The sequence below is a fragment of the Colletotrichum scovillei genome (genome assembly GCF_011075155.1).
Source record: "Colletotrichum scovillei strain TJNH1 chromosome Unknown Contig00003, whole genome shotgun sequence".
NCBI classification, from domain to species: Eukaryota; Fungi; Ascomycota; class Sordariomycetes; order Glomerellales; family Glomerellaceae; genus Colletotrichum; species Colletotrichum scovillei.
Genome location: NW_023336261.1, coordinates 480,042 through 494,284, shown reverse-complemented (window position 1 = coordinate 494,284; position 14,243 = coordinate 480,042). Strand labels below are relative to the sequence as shown.

Genomic DNA, 14,243 nt, shown 5'->3' with positions numbered 1-14,243 from the left:
GGGTGACAAACATCGGCCACAGCCCTCAGCCCAGCGACCCCTCCCCCTCCTTGCCTTTTTTCTTTCTCGTGCCCCCCTGCAGCCCAGTCCCCCGTCGTCGAGTCTCTTAATGACTAGCGTCGCGCGCTTCCTCTTCTCTTCTTCTTCTTCACTTCGTTCAGCCAACGTTTATCCCACAAGTCTTCGACGAGGAGCGTCTTCTGCCGCCTCAGTCTTCGTCCACTACCCTCCTCGACGACGACCTCCAACGTCCACCACGCGACTCTACTCCTCGACGACTCCGAACCGGTCGACCCTCGCCAAACCTCCCCCCACCCCCACCGTCTCGCTTGCGACAATGGCTGACCAGATCACGGCGCAGCTCGAGAAGCTCTCCGTGAGCAAGCTCGAGTCCTACCCCGGCTGCTACCCCGAAGTCAACCCCATTGACGTCTATCGCTCCCACATTACCTCGCTGCTGCAGCCTGTCACCGGCGTCGAGAGCACCATCATCTACAACGCTCTTCAATGGACTCAGAGCTTGGATAAGGGCGACTTGGTGCTGGCCGTCCCTGCTCTTCGCATCAAGGGCAAGAAGCCTGCTGACCTGACTGCTGAGTGGCTCGACAAGGTCAGTCCTGAACCAAGATCTTTGGACTAACCCGTACTCCTGGATCAATGCGCCCTGGCTCTTTCGTGGTACAATCGAATGTTGGACTAACACACCTTGGATGCAGATCCCCGAGTCTCCCTTGATCGAGAAGCCTGTTTCTTTCCAGAATGGCACTTTCCTCCAGTTCTGGTTCAAGCCCGGCCCCCTGTCCCAGCTCCTGATCCCCCAGGTCCGATCCCGCGGCGTCGACTTTGGCAAGAACCCCAACAACGGTCTCAAGAACCCCGAAGACAAGTCCCAGGGCAAGAAGAAGATCATTGTCGAGTTCTCCTCCCCGAATATCGCGAAGCCTTTCCACGCTGGTCACTTGCGAAGCACCATCATTGGTGGCTTCATTGCCAACCTGTACGATGGCGCCGGCTGGGATGTGACCCGTATCAACTACCTTGGTGACTGGGGAAAGCAATACGGTCTCTTGGCTCTGGGCTTCGAGAGGTTCGGTAGCGAGGAGGCGCTTGCCGCCGATCCCATCAACCACTTGTACGAGGTCTACGTCAAGATCAACAGGGACATGGCCGACGAGAAGGATCAGATCACCGCAAAGGAGCAGGCCGGCGAGGACGTCACCGCGCTCAAGGACAACAGCCTCGACGAGCAGGCACGCAAGTACTTCAAGGCCATGGTTGACGGAGACGACAAGGCCGTGGCGCAATGGAGGCGATTCCGTGATCTCAGCATCAAGCGTTACAAGGAGACCTACGCCCGTCTCAACATCCACTTTGACGAGTACTCGGGCGAGTCCCAAGTCTCCGAGGAGGATATGGAGGCTGCTGCCAAAAAGCTCGAAGACATGAACATCTCCGAAAAGTCAGAAGGCGCCGTCATCATTGACTTCGCCAAGCACATTCCCGGAAAGCCGGGCAAGAGCTTGGAGCGCCCCATCATTCGCAAGAAGGACGGCACAGCTCTGTACCTGACCCGTGATATCAGCGAGCTTCTCCACCGTCAAAAGAAGTACAACTTTGACCACATGATTTACGTCATTGCCTCTCAACAAGATTTGCACTTGAAGCAGCTCTTCAAGATCATCGAGCTTATGGGCCACGGCGAGACGGCCAAGAAGTGCCAGCACATCAACTTTGGTATGGTTCTGGGTATGAGCACCCGCAAGGGTACGGTCAAGTTCTTGGATGACATTCTGCGCGACGTCGGAGACAAGATGCACGAGGTGATGAAGAAGAACGAGGCCAAGTACGCCCAGGTTGCCGAACCGGAGGCTACGGCCGACATTCTTGGCATTAGCAGTGTGATGGTCCAGGATATGAGTGGAAAGAGGTATGTCGTCCGGACTTTTCCTTCCAGGCGCTTTCGGATGCACTGACACATTGGCCCAGGGTCAACAACTACAAGTTCGACATGGACACCATGACCTCGTTCGAGGGTGACACCGGACCGTACCTTCAGTACGCCCACGCTCGCCTGTGCTCCATCTTCCGCAAGGCTGGAGTTGCTGAGGAGGAGATTGCAAAGGCGGATCTTGGCTTGCTGACGGAGAAGCATGCTATTGAGCTGATCCGCGTCATTAGCCAGTACCCCGATGTTGTCCAGAACACTCTCAAGACCTTGGAGCCCACTACTGTGCTTACGTATCTGTTCCGCCTCACGCACGTCGTCAGCAGCAGTTACGATGTGTTGCGTATTGTTGGAAGCGAAGCTGAGCTCCAGAAGGCCCGCTTGGCGCTGTACATGGCCGCCAGGACCGTGCTCTTCAACGGCATGCGTCTCTTGGGACTGTCCCCTGTCGAGAGGTGAGTTATTCTCCATATACTGTCGCACGATGCCGTCTGGCATGTGAAACTGGACGCTGACCACCCCACCAGAATGTAAACTGGCATCATGACGGAATCATGACTGTGAGAGACGAGAGTGGAGGGAAAAGTGGTCGTATCAAGAGGACTTGAACAACTAAAAAAGACAGCGGAGGATTATGAGCAGAGTGACCAACGGCCACAAGAGTGTTCGTACCAATGACGAACACGGGCATAGGAGCTACTACTGCGTAACAGGCCGGCACAACGGCTACTAGCCATCAGCCACATTGTGGTGCTATTCCATGATGGCCGACGGCGCGAACCGGTGTGGCGTCGCACAAAGTCGAGCGAGACGTTTTCGATCGAAGAAGCCACCAACCGTTTCGGTGTACTACAAATCCCCGTGGCCGTCTGTGGCCGTCGTCGTTATCGTCGGACAGACAGCATGAGCCACACAGGATTCGCGTGCACCAGCCCATTAGTGCTGAGTAATTGAAGAGACAATTGTTTTACCATTTACTACCCCAGACTGGAGACGAAGGAGTCATTCAATCTGCAGTGAAGTTTGATGTGCAGGTGGCGGCGGCGGCAATTCGACCCAGTAGGGCTGGTTTCTCTGCAGAAGCAGAAGCAGAAGCAACAACAGAAGCAGCAGCAGCAGCAGACTGGATCCAGGCCAAGCAAAGCACGGCATATGTCGAGAGGTCGCGACGAGAGTGTTTCGCAAGAAGCAGGAGATTCACCCACCTACACTCAGGTGAGAAAAGTCTGACCCATGATGACTGTCAAAGCAGAACTGCGCAGCGCGAGCTATGAGCCACAGTGCCACGACACTCACAACAGGTGGCCTCCCCCTGACGCTCTCCCTTCAAGGCGATCAAGAGGCGTTCAACAACTTGTCTAAGGTACCAACATGTGGCTTTTGTCTGACGCTCGGTGAATGGCGTGGGGGAGTTCCATTCCTGGGCGCCAACCAAGTGATCTTCCCGCTCGGATCCCGCTAGGGCGTACTAATCCCTGCCAACACCGAATCTTGCATATGTCGAAACACTAGAGTTGCGATGGCTCTCGACGGCTCTGACTGGTTCTTACTGGCTGTCGTTGGCTCTCACTCGATCTGCAGATGGCTGTTGGCTACCAATTTCCGACCGCATAGCTTCCGCGATGCCGTGGCTTGCAGTTGATCGACGTCCACAATCTACACATTGAGAGTCGATGACTCTGTGAAGTCTCTCTGCCGACGTCTCCTGGTCAAGTGCCGGAGGAAACCCAAGAATAATATTGATGATTTATCCCTACCTTGCGTTGGGCGTTGTGTGCTGTCTAAATGTCCAAGGCCGAGACTGACGTTTGCCCAGGCTCCGGAACACAATAGTAGCGGTGCATCCGGCGTGGGGCACCATGCGGATCGGCCTCAGCATCATGGCGGCATGCGAAGACCTCGTCCTGGTCTTTTCCAAGCTTCCGCTCAGGACAGAGCAGAATAGCGCGCAAACGAAGGAAGCGAAAACGTCAAGGAGTGGGCCAACGGGTGTGCCTGGCCTAGCCCTAGAACGGTTCGAGAGAATTGTGACAGCAGCTTCTTCCGACAATTTTAGGCAATCGAGCAGTGCGATTTTTTCTGCTCGTATACTATCCTTGGTTTTAGCTGCAAAGCTAGCGTACTGCCCGGTGAAGTGGCTCGGTGTCTGTGCCGAGACCGGACGGGGCCCGACCTGCGCTCCGGTAGCTCACCGCAACAGCTCTACCTGACGCCGGTGCCTAGGTGACTGGTTCAGACGCCCAGTCGACGAGGGCAGAGTGGGACGAGGATGATCCTGTTGTCCACCGCGGGCACTACGGACTTGGACATGGAACAGCTTGGTAGTCACGGTAGCGTGTTTACTCCTTGCTGCAGTGAGATGTCGGCTCGGCCAATCTTCTGGCCCCTGTGTTTGGAGCTCTCGCGGATGCAACGCGCATCCCACAGTCACCTCATATTCTAACCGTCTCCTTGGGCCCTAAGCAGCCATGGTCAACCCTGCTGCAGTCCACGAGCCTGCATACCCTCCCCTCCTACGCAAGATGCAAGGACGGGCATCGGTATTTGCTAGCACTCCGTGAGCTCCAGCTGGAGAGCTCTCGGGGATCTGCCTTTGCCCCTTCCTCGTCTCTTGAGGCGAACCGAGTGTCTGATCTCTGATGTACCTTTCAGGAAGCTCAATGCCCAGATGTCAGAACTCAACGAACCACTTGTCTGGGATGGGAAGGGAAGGGAGCCAAGCGAGCAAGCAGCAGCAGCAACACCACCACTACCACCATCAGCAAGCAAGCACAACGGTGGCGGCCGACATGCAAGCGCGGCACAAGTATCTTGTGCTATGTTGTCAAGGATTATACACCATCACCGGGGTCCAAGACTCTGGGCATCCCGTTGTTGGACCATGGATGGCGGAATGGACGGCGAGGTGGACTGACAAGTTTGCCGCCGCCCGCTGTGCGCCGATCCATGATAGTCGCAAGAGGGTGGTATTGGACTATTCGCCATGGCGCTTGGGGAATCCGGCGAGTGTCCATACACGCGTGGTTCAGTCATGTTTCCAGACAAAGGGACCGTTGGCCGTTCCCCGTCGGTCCGCTTGGGCGTTCCATGACCGGATGGCTGAACGTGGTCCTCACTCTTCTTAATAACAGCCGAGAGACACACCGTCCTCGAGACCCGTCATCGTGGTTCTTGTCGTTTCTGCTTTCCTGCATCAGCAGATCTTATTCTTCACTCTCTTTTGTTCTTCACCCCTAATCGACCTTGACGTCGGTTCCCCCTTTTACCCTTCTTCATACCATACCGTAGACAACACTTAGTTGTATTCTCTAATAGCACTTGGCCTTGTCACGATGGCCGTAGGCGTGGCAATCCTCGGCTTTATCCTCTTCTGCGCATGGCGCCTTTACTCCGCCATCCAGTTGAAGAAGAGGATCCCGGCGGGAGCAAAGCCTCTTCCTGGACCAAAGGGTAAGTTATCATGTCATGCCAACGATGGCATACAGACACTGACTTCAGCACAGGTCTGCCCTTTATTGGTCGCGTTCACGATGTTCCGGCAGAGGCGGCATGGATGAAGTTCCACGAATGGGGCAAGCAATATGGCCCAATCTACGGGCAAGAGATGTTCGGTTCTTACCACGTCTGGATCTCATCTGAGCAAGTTGCTCACGACCTCCTCGGCCGCCGCAATGTCATCTACTCTGACCGGCCCATGATTCCTAACCTCCCGGATAACCGCACCAGCGGTGACTACCTTGCCCTCCTTGGCCGGACAGGTATATCTCCTACTTGCCTCTTACCTTAATATACTCACTAACAATTCGGTCAGAAACATGGAAGCGCCAGCGCAAGCTTTGCCACCACCTCATGAACCAGAGCGACAAGCAGGAGCTCCACGCATACCCGAGCCGCGAGCGCGATCGTTTCCTGTGGCTTCTCTACCAGAAGCCTGCCGAGTACCGCGAGTACATCGAGCAGTTCACCAGCCGAACCGTCAGTCGCCTTTCTTGGGGTACCGCCCACCCGGCCAGAGTTCTGCGCAAGACCACCTTTGGCCTTCTCGAGACCATCTCCCCTGCCGGTGCTCTTCCTAATGTTATCTCCTTCCTCATGCACGTTCCCGCAGCGCTGTCGCCATGGAAGAAGAAGGAGGCGGAGCGCCACGACATTGAGTCGAAGCAGTTCACAAGCAACGTCAACTTTGTCAAGGATCAGGTCGAGAAGGGTACCGCCGCGCCGAGCTTCATCAGCACGTTTATCAACGAGGGTCTCGGAAACGAGAAGGGCAAATGGGGCGACCTTGCGGAGGCTCAGAACGTCGTTGGTCTCATGGCCATTGCTGGCGCCTTGACCATCGGTAGCCCCATCCAGAGTTTCCTCCTCGCCATGCTGCACTACCCCGAATGGCAGGCTCGCTTGCAACGGGAGATTGACGAGAACTGCGAAGGTAGATGCCCTCAATGGTCGGATCGCGAGAAGTTGCCATTGTTGAGAGCTGTCGTCAAGGAAGTCATTCGGTGGAGACCCCCGGTCCCTACTGGTAAGTTTTGCGCCATCGTAGTGGAAGTTTGTTTTTGAGTTCAGCGCGATTGACGTGACGTGCAGGCATTCCCCACGCTGTCGAAAAGGACGATGTTTACAACGGCTACTTTATCCCTGCCGGTGCCACGATTCATGCTCTTGAATGGTGAGTAGCTCGACACTAGGACCATGTGTTCGCTCCATCACTAACGCAGCCTAGGGGCATCACTCGCGACGAGTCCGTCTACCCCGATGCTGAGACCTTCAACCCCGGACGCTGGGTGCAGCCTGAGTACCCTACCTACAAAGAGCCTCTCACTAGATTCCCCAACCTCGACGGCTTCAGTCAATTCGGTTTCGGACGCAGGACGTGCCAAGGTGTCCCCATTGTTGACCAGGACCTCTTCCTGTCCATGGGAGGCATGGCCTGGGCTTTCAACATTCGCAAGAAGTACAACGCCGACGGCACTGAGGTCCCCGTGCACTGGAACGACTACACCCCTCTCCTGATCGCCAAGCCCGCTTTTTTCGACTTTGACGTTGTCGCGCGCACGCCTGAAAAGGCCGACCTGATGAAGGCCATGTTCGACGCCGCCAAGGAGGAGGAGGAGAATGAGGAGCTGATGATGAAGATGGGCATGCCTGATATCGACACCCGCGAGAAGAAGAGGGCTGCCATGTCCGTGAAGCCGCCTTCCGTCACGTTGAATCTCCGCCAGAGGAAGGAGGACGGCGAGCGCGAGAAGCAGTACCGCGAACACGAGCGCGATATCCCCGGATGCCCTGGCCGATGGGCGACCGAGAGCGACGTGGATTCGGGTAACGAGAAGGGATATGTTGATGGAGAGGATAGCGCCAGCGCCAGCTGTTCTGGACGCTCGTCGCCGACGATGCTGTCATAGGGTTGCTATGGCTTTGGGCGTGGAGGTGATGAGAGGCTAATGAGGATGGATGGCAAGAATGTTTGATGATAGGATAAGATACTGGTGAGATCATGGACGGCGCTGATGGATCATTCGGATTGATATCAGGGATTCCCTTTGTTACGGGCTTACTTTTTCACACGGAAAGATGCCGATGCTACTGAAGGAGCTGGTAATCTGGGGGTCTAGAATGTGACATGGACTGGATATACCTTCTAGGATGTATGAATATAGAAATTTACACTTATACCAAAATCATTCAAAAAAACAAATTCAAATGACTCTCCGACATGTTTCGCGTCTAGCGCCAAGCGTGAACATCGAAGCCATAGGCTGGATCTTGCAGAAACAGCGCCGGCCCCGCAATTGCGGTCCGCCGCGTACGTTTGAGGTGGATCACGATAGCTTCACAAAAAGCCAAAAACATACAACACCAGGTATTCGCTGGTCGTCACCGACCCAACTACTAATCCGGCCCTCATTGGCTTATCTATGGGAGAGCGGACGGGATCCCGAGTTTTCCAATGGGTATGGTCGTATGTGGTGGTTGATGCTCGCGATGGTGTTGATGACTGACTCGGTAGACGGCATCGCGATGCTGTCTTTCACTACAACACAACCACAACAAATCTGAAAAGAAATCCTCACAAGAACATAACCGGCGTCTAGCGCTTCTCGAAACGGTGGCAAGAAATCCAAAGGGAACGGTGGTGGAGCCCGTGGTCCCGTTGAGATCAGATCGTGACAGATATCCGTCCGTTCAAGTCTCGGCGACCTGCCGCTGTGTGTGTGTGTCACGGCCTCACGTTCCCTTTGAGATGACTAAGCGGCGAACGGCATCTAGGGGATGGGAATTTGAATTACTGTGAATCTTGAGGTGAAGGCAAAGAGCTGGCTGAAGCTTAGCTGAGCTTGAGCTGGAGCTTGAAGCTGGGGAGAGCTGGAGCTCCCAAAGGGGGTGAGGGGGGCGAATGGCAAAGCTCCCAGACATGCCAAGCCCTACGCACAGGATCCACGGTTCCGACGACCGCTACGGCCATCTCTGCTTGAGCTTCTTCTCGAGGCGACAGACGAATGAGGATTTGAGTACGTTTCGTCCTGGAAATGATGCGATTCGTCAGAGTGTGGGAAGGACGTCGAAGGGAGGTAGGTTCTGAACCTTTGACGCGCCGAACGGCGAACGGGTGGTGGCCCAAGGGGGATGAGATGTGTCAGAGGAGGGACGAGAGCCCGAAATCATTGACGGCCTGAAGGGTTTTAAGGTAAGTGATGGGATGATCTGAGATTTAGCCTCCTTTCAAACCCGTGGGGGAGGGAACACTCACCCAAAGTAGTAGCAGCAGCCACCACCAAAGCTTGAAATGGGGGTGAGACGGGATGAACTCTGAGTTAATCGGGAATCGAAGCAGGCCCAAGGCCTTCCACTTTTCATGATAATTTGACATTGTCGCCGACGTTGATTCGCCGGTCATTTGTTTTCGCGATCTCGGAGTGATCCCTTCTTTTTTTGAGTTGAAAGGTAGGCATTATTGGGTCGCCGAGGGGACCTGGTTCCGCCCCGAGCTCTCACAATTAAGCTTAGAAGCTTTTGCTTTTGTCCTAGAGCTTTGTATTTGGACGATATTGACGGTTTTGATGTTTGTATTCCATCAAGATTAGCGTTTGTTTCGAGAGTCTCAGACAGGATGCCCCCTTCACTCCCGTCTCGTTTGTTCATTTGTTTGAGAAGCCAAATTATTGGGTTGAACTAAACGGCCTCAGGTACGACCCTGATACTAGTCTATATTTCCGCTTACTTTCCGCCGGCTCCGTTAAGCTTCATGTTCGCCTTTCTCTTACTTCGAACGGCCGGTTGTAGATTCCCGCTTCGCTATGCCAGACCCCCGCTGCATTGTCAAAGATTGAAGATTGAGACTCCTGGCCCTTACCTTTTTGACGGGCTTTTGGCAACTCCGCATCGGGCTTTATGATAGGCCCACAGGAGCCGCCATTATTACAACGAGCAAATCCGTCCAAAGACGGCTGGTGCTCCGCAGGGCTGAGATCAGCATTCGTTTGGCTGTTGTCAGGTGGTGATCAGACTACTCCAAGGTGCCCCCAGAAGAACTTACCGGGCAGGCATTGATCGCTCGGACTACCTTATTGTACCGAGGGGTTCCTTTCCGAATCCTCCTGGCTCTGTGACTCAATGACCCAGATACTGACCACTGCTTTCAGCATGTATTATGTATTATGCATATAGTCCTTGACGGGCCCGAGACTAGAAAAGAGTGCGCTGTGGCCCAAGTCTGATGCCTGAGAAGCTTTTTACACAGGTCATCTCTGTGATCTTTGCCAGGCTCGTTGAGAGACATGTCAATCGACTTTAGCTCGAGTTGACATATCGAAAGACGCTATGAATCTAGTTAATTCAATATTGCGAGACGCGGATTGAAATCCCTCACGGAGCATTCGGAAGCCGCGAATATGTAGAGTAGTATCATGCGGCAAAGGCCATCAGAGGAACACGTAAACACAAAGCTCTGGCCAAAGTTTAGCTCTCTTCTCAGACGTAATAATTCAAATGACCACTTCGAAGAATACATGTCAACTGCCTTACTCGACATAATACTCTCTAGTTCTCTCCTCCGCAGCTCTCAAGCAATCACTCGTCACAGAGGTGTCTCTGGGGATGAGCTTCACCTTGAAGTCCTTGGGGATCGCCACCAAAGCCGTCTTGAACTGGTTATACTCGACATAGTCCGTATTCGGGGGTTCTTCTTCGCTTGCAACAATCTTGTACGAAGATAGCAGCCGCACCAAGGCTGCATATAGTAGACGCTGGGCGATGTACTGCCCGGAGCAGCCGCGGGAGCCTAATCCGAAGCTGAGGTGACCGACGCCTGAGATCTCCTTTTCTGTAGGGGGGTCAAGAGTTTCGAGCCACCGCTCGGGATCGAAATGACCGGCATCATCACCGAAATGTCCAACATCTTGCATTACATTAGTAACACTGAAACGAACTTCAGTCAATAGGGGAGAAAGTTAAGCACCATGATTTCCGGCTTGTGCGTTGACCAAGATCATTGTCTTAGGGGGTATGATCGCTCCGTTCCAATGTACTTCGGTCACAGTCTTTCGGGGAAGACTCATAGAACTGACTGTGTAGTACCTCTCAGCTTCCCTGATGATGGCGTTGATGTAGGGAATTTTCTCTTCTACATAACAAGAAGCCCACGCTTCGCGCACATCTGGATAGTAACGCTTGATGTCTTCGTAAGCCCGGTCCTGCCAGACCTGCCCCTCCTTCGTGGCAAGGGATCCAATGGCCGAGGTGAGAGTCCCCGGTATCGTCTCGAATCCTCCAGACACAAGCGAAAGGCAGATTGACGAGACTTCAACCCCGCTAAGCTTAGTTTCCTCGTTCTTCAAGATCGCTGCCGATATGCAGGGCTTATCAGTGTCACGCTTGATCTGCTCTCGAACTTTATCCAGAAGCAGATTCAAATACGCGTCTCGGCGCTCCCTGAGATCTTTGGAACGACGGCTCTTCTCATTGTTTGGGAAGTACCGCATGATGGGGACGTAGTCTTGGGTGTTCTCTGAAGCACTACGCAAGAGCGAAATTGCCGACCCGACATGTAGAATCTCGCGTAGTAGGTCATCATAGACGGCGTCCATTCGAATACCGTAGCAGAGCGTCAAGGTGGTGTTCAACGCATACCGCTGGATATACGGTCGCACGCTGATCTCCACCTCTCCGTTGCGACTGTCCTTGTGCAGGTCTCGGAGGATGCAATAGCTTTCGAGGTCGAACATCGGATAGTAATTCCGAAGGGCGGGCCTTCCAAGCGCCGTGCCTGCGGCCTTGCGTTTTCGGCGGCATGAATCGTCCCAGGGCGACGACCCGATCGTGAAGCCCTGCGTACTGCTGATGAGACCGTGGAAGGTGTACAGTTTCGGCCGGTCAATGACTGCATTCTGATGGCCAATGAGCAGACGGCGGATGTCTTCATATGAATTGAACACTACGGCTCTCGTGTTTCCCAACTTGATTTGGAAAGTGGATGGGTTCCCTTTCCGCCACCAATTCTCGCAAGTGCTCGCGTGGTCTTCGCCGAGCTTTAAAAGATGTCCAAAAATTGGAACAGCGCCAGGCATTTGAGGAAGTCCCTTGATGTGAGGGATGTCAGTGCCGAAGGCAACCTGTAGAGTCAGCATTCGCATCGTAGAGCTAGGTGACTACTCGGAAACCCTGAAGGAGCTCACATTGTAGGCGACATAAGAGGCCAGTAACGCCAGAGTCGTTGCGAGGATAGTCACGAGTGAGAAAACCTCTTGAACAGCCCCTATGTGCACAAGAGACTGGAACGATCTCGTCGAATTGAGTAAAGTTGACATTATGAGCTGGCCCTTTCTCAAGTAGCTCCCCGCCGAACATCAAAAAAGGAGTAAGTCTACTGGAGCTGTAGCAAATGGTCAACAGGACATTGCCAACAGTACTTATGTAAATCCGAATTGAGGAAGATATGGCGAGATCGTTGGAATTCGCAAAAAGAATTCTCACGCATCATTCTTCCCCTCAATTACGGTCGTTCGGTCGGAGGTCGAATAGTGATGCGGCGATTAATCATCGGACGGCCCGACCCCTCCAACTGGAGGCTTATCATTCGTGTCGGACAAGCCGCCCATCGACCGATGGTCACCATTGGTATTATAGACATCACTTAAACAGATAGTATTGACTAGATAAGATAATACCAGACACTAAGTAGCTCGTCTTTTGGCTTTTCAACTCACGCCTCGTTGACTTCCATCATTTCTTTGTACCTAGTAGATATCTGTTCAACCATTTGACGTATCTTGCCAGCCACAGGGAACTTGACGCTAAGCTTGTCAAATAGTTCGATGGTCATTTCAAGGTCCGCCACTGCTCTCCTGTCTCTCAAAACAGAGGTGAGGTTATCAGGTTGAACAGTTGTGGCGTATATCAGGGACAAAGTTGCGGTAAATATCGACAGAAGGTTGAGCCAATTGTAGGCAAGACACTTTTGTCGGTGCATATTAGATACTTGACGAATCGACATGGATGCAGCTTCCGCTAGCACTTTGACACGGGGTTCTGTCAGAGTCGGGAACAGCGGAGATGGTCGATACAACATGGCAACGTGGAGATAATAATTGAAGTCATACCAGCTGCTGTTAAGGTGCGGCACTGCAGCGTCGGTATTTGGAAGAGGAAACGGCATATTACGACGCCATTTAAGGAGTCTCTGGTGAAGCGAGTTTGCTACTTCTTCGCGCTGTTCGATTGTTAGGCTGGCTGACTTTCGGTGCGAATAGACTGAAGCCGTGATCTTGCTGGCAATCTGCCGTAGCTCGAGGATATGAAGAGGAACGGCCATCATAGAAGGCTTGAATGACTTCCCGGGCAGATCAATTTGTGCCCCAACGTCACTGTCATCTTCCACCGTGAAGGGCTTGAAATTTGAGTCAGTTGATGTGCGAAATGTTGGACTACTGAGTCCCGAGAGAGTGCCTATCTTACCGTCACATCGATGTCATCTTCATTGATGGCGAATGGGCGGCCTAGAGCTATAGATACCACGCTATTGGATAGGATCAGTATGCCAGGCATTGCGGTATCGTGGATCTTGAGGGCTCACCGGTCCATCATGTAAACGGAAAAGAAGAGTCTCTTCCGCTTTTCGGACACGTCGACTGGAAGGCCTTCGTAGGTTGAGGAAGCATGCATGCCTAATCCAATTGCCATACGTGCACCGAGACCAACCAATGTCCATGTATCTATTACAACAAAATTGAGTAAGGCTCTCGAGAAAGAATTTCATACCATCACGTACTGGGTCCAAGCTGGTTGAAGAAGGAATACGACACTTGCAGAAGTACAACTTCCAATGCGGCCTGCAGTCATGAGTCAGCCTTCACTCGCTCATAAACTCACTCACACGGAGATTCGTACCATGTATCCATAATCGAGAGCGCCCTCGAAGTGCTCAAGTGCTTTATTGTAGTACATCATCGATTCGTGTTCATCTGAAAGGGTGACTGAGCATTGCGCTGTTGATCCAATGGCAAGGACCATCCATAGGCGGAATTGACACAGGGACGATTGAGCTAAAGCACACTGAGGATCTGCTCGGAAATGCTCCAGTATCTTGTTGAACTCCCCGCGGTGAATGATCGGGTATAAGGTATGCGAGTGAGCAAAGTAGAAACGTATGAACTGGTCAACATGACTGCCTTCAAGAGAGACCTGTTGCTCTGGGAGGGAGACGGGCTCGGCTGGTGCGGCCGGAGAGAACCCGTCAAGCATCGAAGGGTAGCACATGAAAGGGTCTCTGAATCCATTGAACAACGTTGAATCCAAGAGGTCTGAAGTCGAGGAGGAAAGGTCTAACGGCGGCCACACGCCATCTTCGGCTCCGAAATTAGTGAAGCTAAAGTCGGCCTTGTCGGGGTTCAGACGTCGGAGGACGGTTTGTGTCAGCTTGGCGAAAGAGAGGCCGGAGGAAGATCCCAAATGACGATCAGCCGTTGCCTCGAAGGAGAGGATTTTGAGCTCTTCGACGAAGGAAGGTGAGGACTGCAAGAGAGGCAGCTGGGCAGGCGAGGGCTCATAAAGCAGGTTCGCGCTGTTTGCCTCCGTCTCTTGATGACCGAGAGAGATCCCAATGTCACTTGCATCCAGGTTAATGAGTTCCGCTTGAGAGTTTAGTTCTCTTCCTGTCGCGGATCGTAATGAATTGAGTTCCTTTTCGAGAGACTTGACTTTTGCCTCGAGACTGCGCACATATCTATTCAACATGTCCTACTCAGCAAACAACAAAGAGCTTGTATACTATCGCAAAGTATTATTACTTACATGACGGGGT

The 14,243-nt window shown here is 53.1% G+C and overlaps 3 protein-coding genes across 3 annotated transcripts; 2 read left to right on the top strand and 1 right to left on the bottom strand.

Annotated features, from left to right (window-relative positions):
* The first annotated feature begins 6 nt into the window (after positions 1 to 6).
* Positions 7 to 3,171, top strand: HER10_EVM0011624 (arginyl-tRNA synthetase). The gene is made up of 4 exons (XM_035481052.1): positions 7 to 610; positions 717 to 1,927; positions 1,987 to 2,400; positions 2,473 to 3,171. Exons 1-4 carry the CDS (start codon positions 110 to 112, stop codon positions 2,477 to 2,479), a joined length of 2,133 nt encoding a protein of 710 aa, XP_035336597.1. The 5' UTR covers positions 7 to 109; the 3' UTR covers positions 2,480 to 3,171.
* A 795-nt stretch (positions 3,172 to 3,966) lies between these two features.
* On the top strand, positions 3,967 to 7,579 carry HER10_EVM0000800 (cytochrome P450). The gene is made up of 5 exons (XM_035470568.1): positions 3,967 to 5,395; positions 5,449 to 5,703; positions 5,757 to 6,467; positions 6,533 to 6,614; positions 6,669 to 7,579. Exons 1-5 carry the CDS (start codon positions 5,278 to 5,280, stop codon positions 7,348 to 7,350), a joined length of 1,848 nt encoding a protein of 615 aa, XP_035335592.1. The 5' UTR covers positions 3,967 to 5,277; the 3' UTR covers positions 7,351 to 7,579.
* A 2,387-nt stretch (positions 7,580 to 9,966) lies between these two features.
* On the bottom strand, positions 9,967 to 11,877 carry HER10_EVM0006189 (cytochrome P450; the record flags this gene model as incomplete). Its single annotated transcript, XM_035475781.1, has 3 exons — positions 11,620 to 11,877; positions 10,404 to 11,556; positions 9,967 to 10,343 (listed from the first exon to the last, which is right to left on the bottom strand). The coding sequence occupies exons 1-3, from the start codon at positions 11,749 to 11,751 to the stop codon at positions 9,967 to 9,969; spliced, it is 1,662 nt and encodes a 553-aa protein (XP_035336103.1). The 5' UTR covers positions 11,752 to 11,877.
* Positions 11,878 to 14,243: the final 2,366 nt, after the last annotated feature.

Excerpts from the sequence above, each read along its gene's own strand:
- HER10_EVM0000800 (XM_035470568.1), top strand. The coding sequence starts at position 5,278 with ATGGCCGTAGGCGTGGCAATCCTCGGCTTTATCCTCTTCTGCGCATGG. Across the intron at positions 6,468-6,532 it reads GAGACCCCCGGTCCCTACTG|GCATTCCCCACGCTGTCGAA; the intron begins GTAAGTTTTGCG and ends CGTGACGTGCAG. Across the intron at positions 6,615-6,668 it reads ACGATTCATGCTCTTGAATG|GGGCATCACTCGCGACGAGT; the intron begins GTGAGTAGCTCG and ends AACGCAGCCTAG.
- HER10_EVM0011624 (XM_035481052.1), top strand. The coding sequence starts at position 110 with ATGACTAGCGTCGCGCGCTTCCTCTTCTCTTCTTCTTCTTCACTTCGT. Across the intron at positions 611-716 it reads CTGCTGAGTGGCTCGACAAG|ATCCCCGAGTCTCCCTTGAT; the intron begins GTCAGTCCTGAA and ends CCTTGGATGCAG. Across the intron at positions 1,928-1,986 it reads CAGGATATGAGTGGAAAGAG|GGTCAACAACTACAAGTTCG; the intron begins GTATGTCGTCCG and ends ACATTGGCCCAG.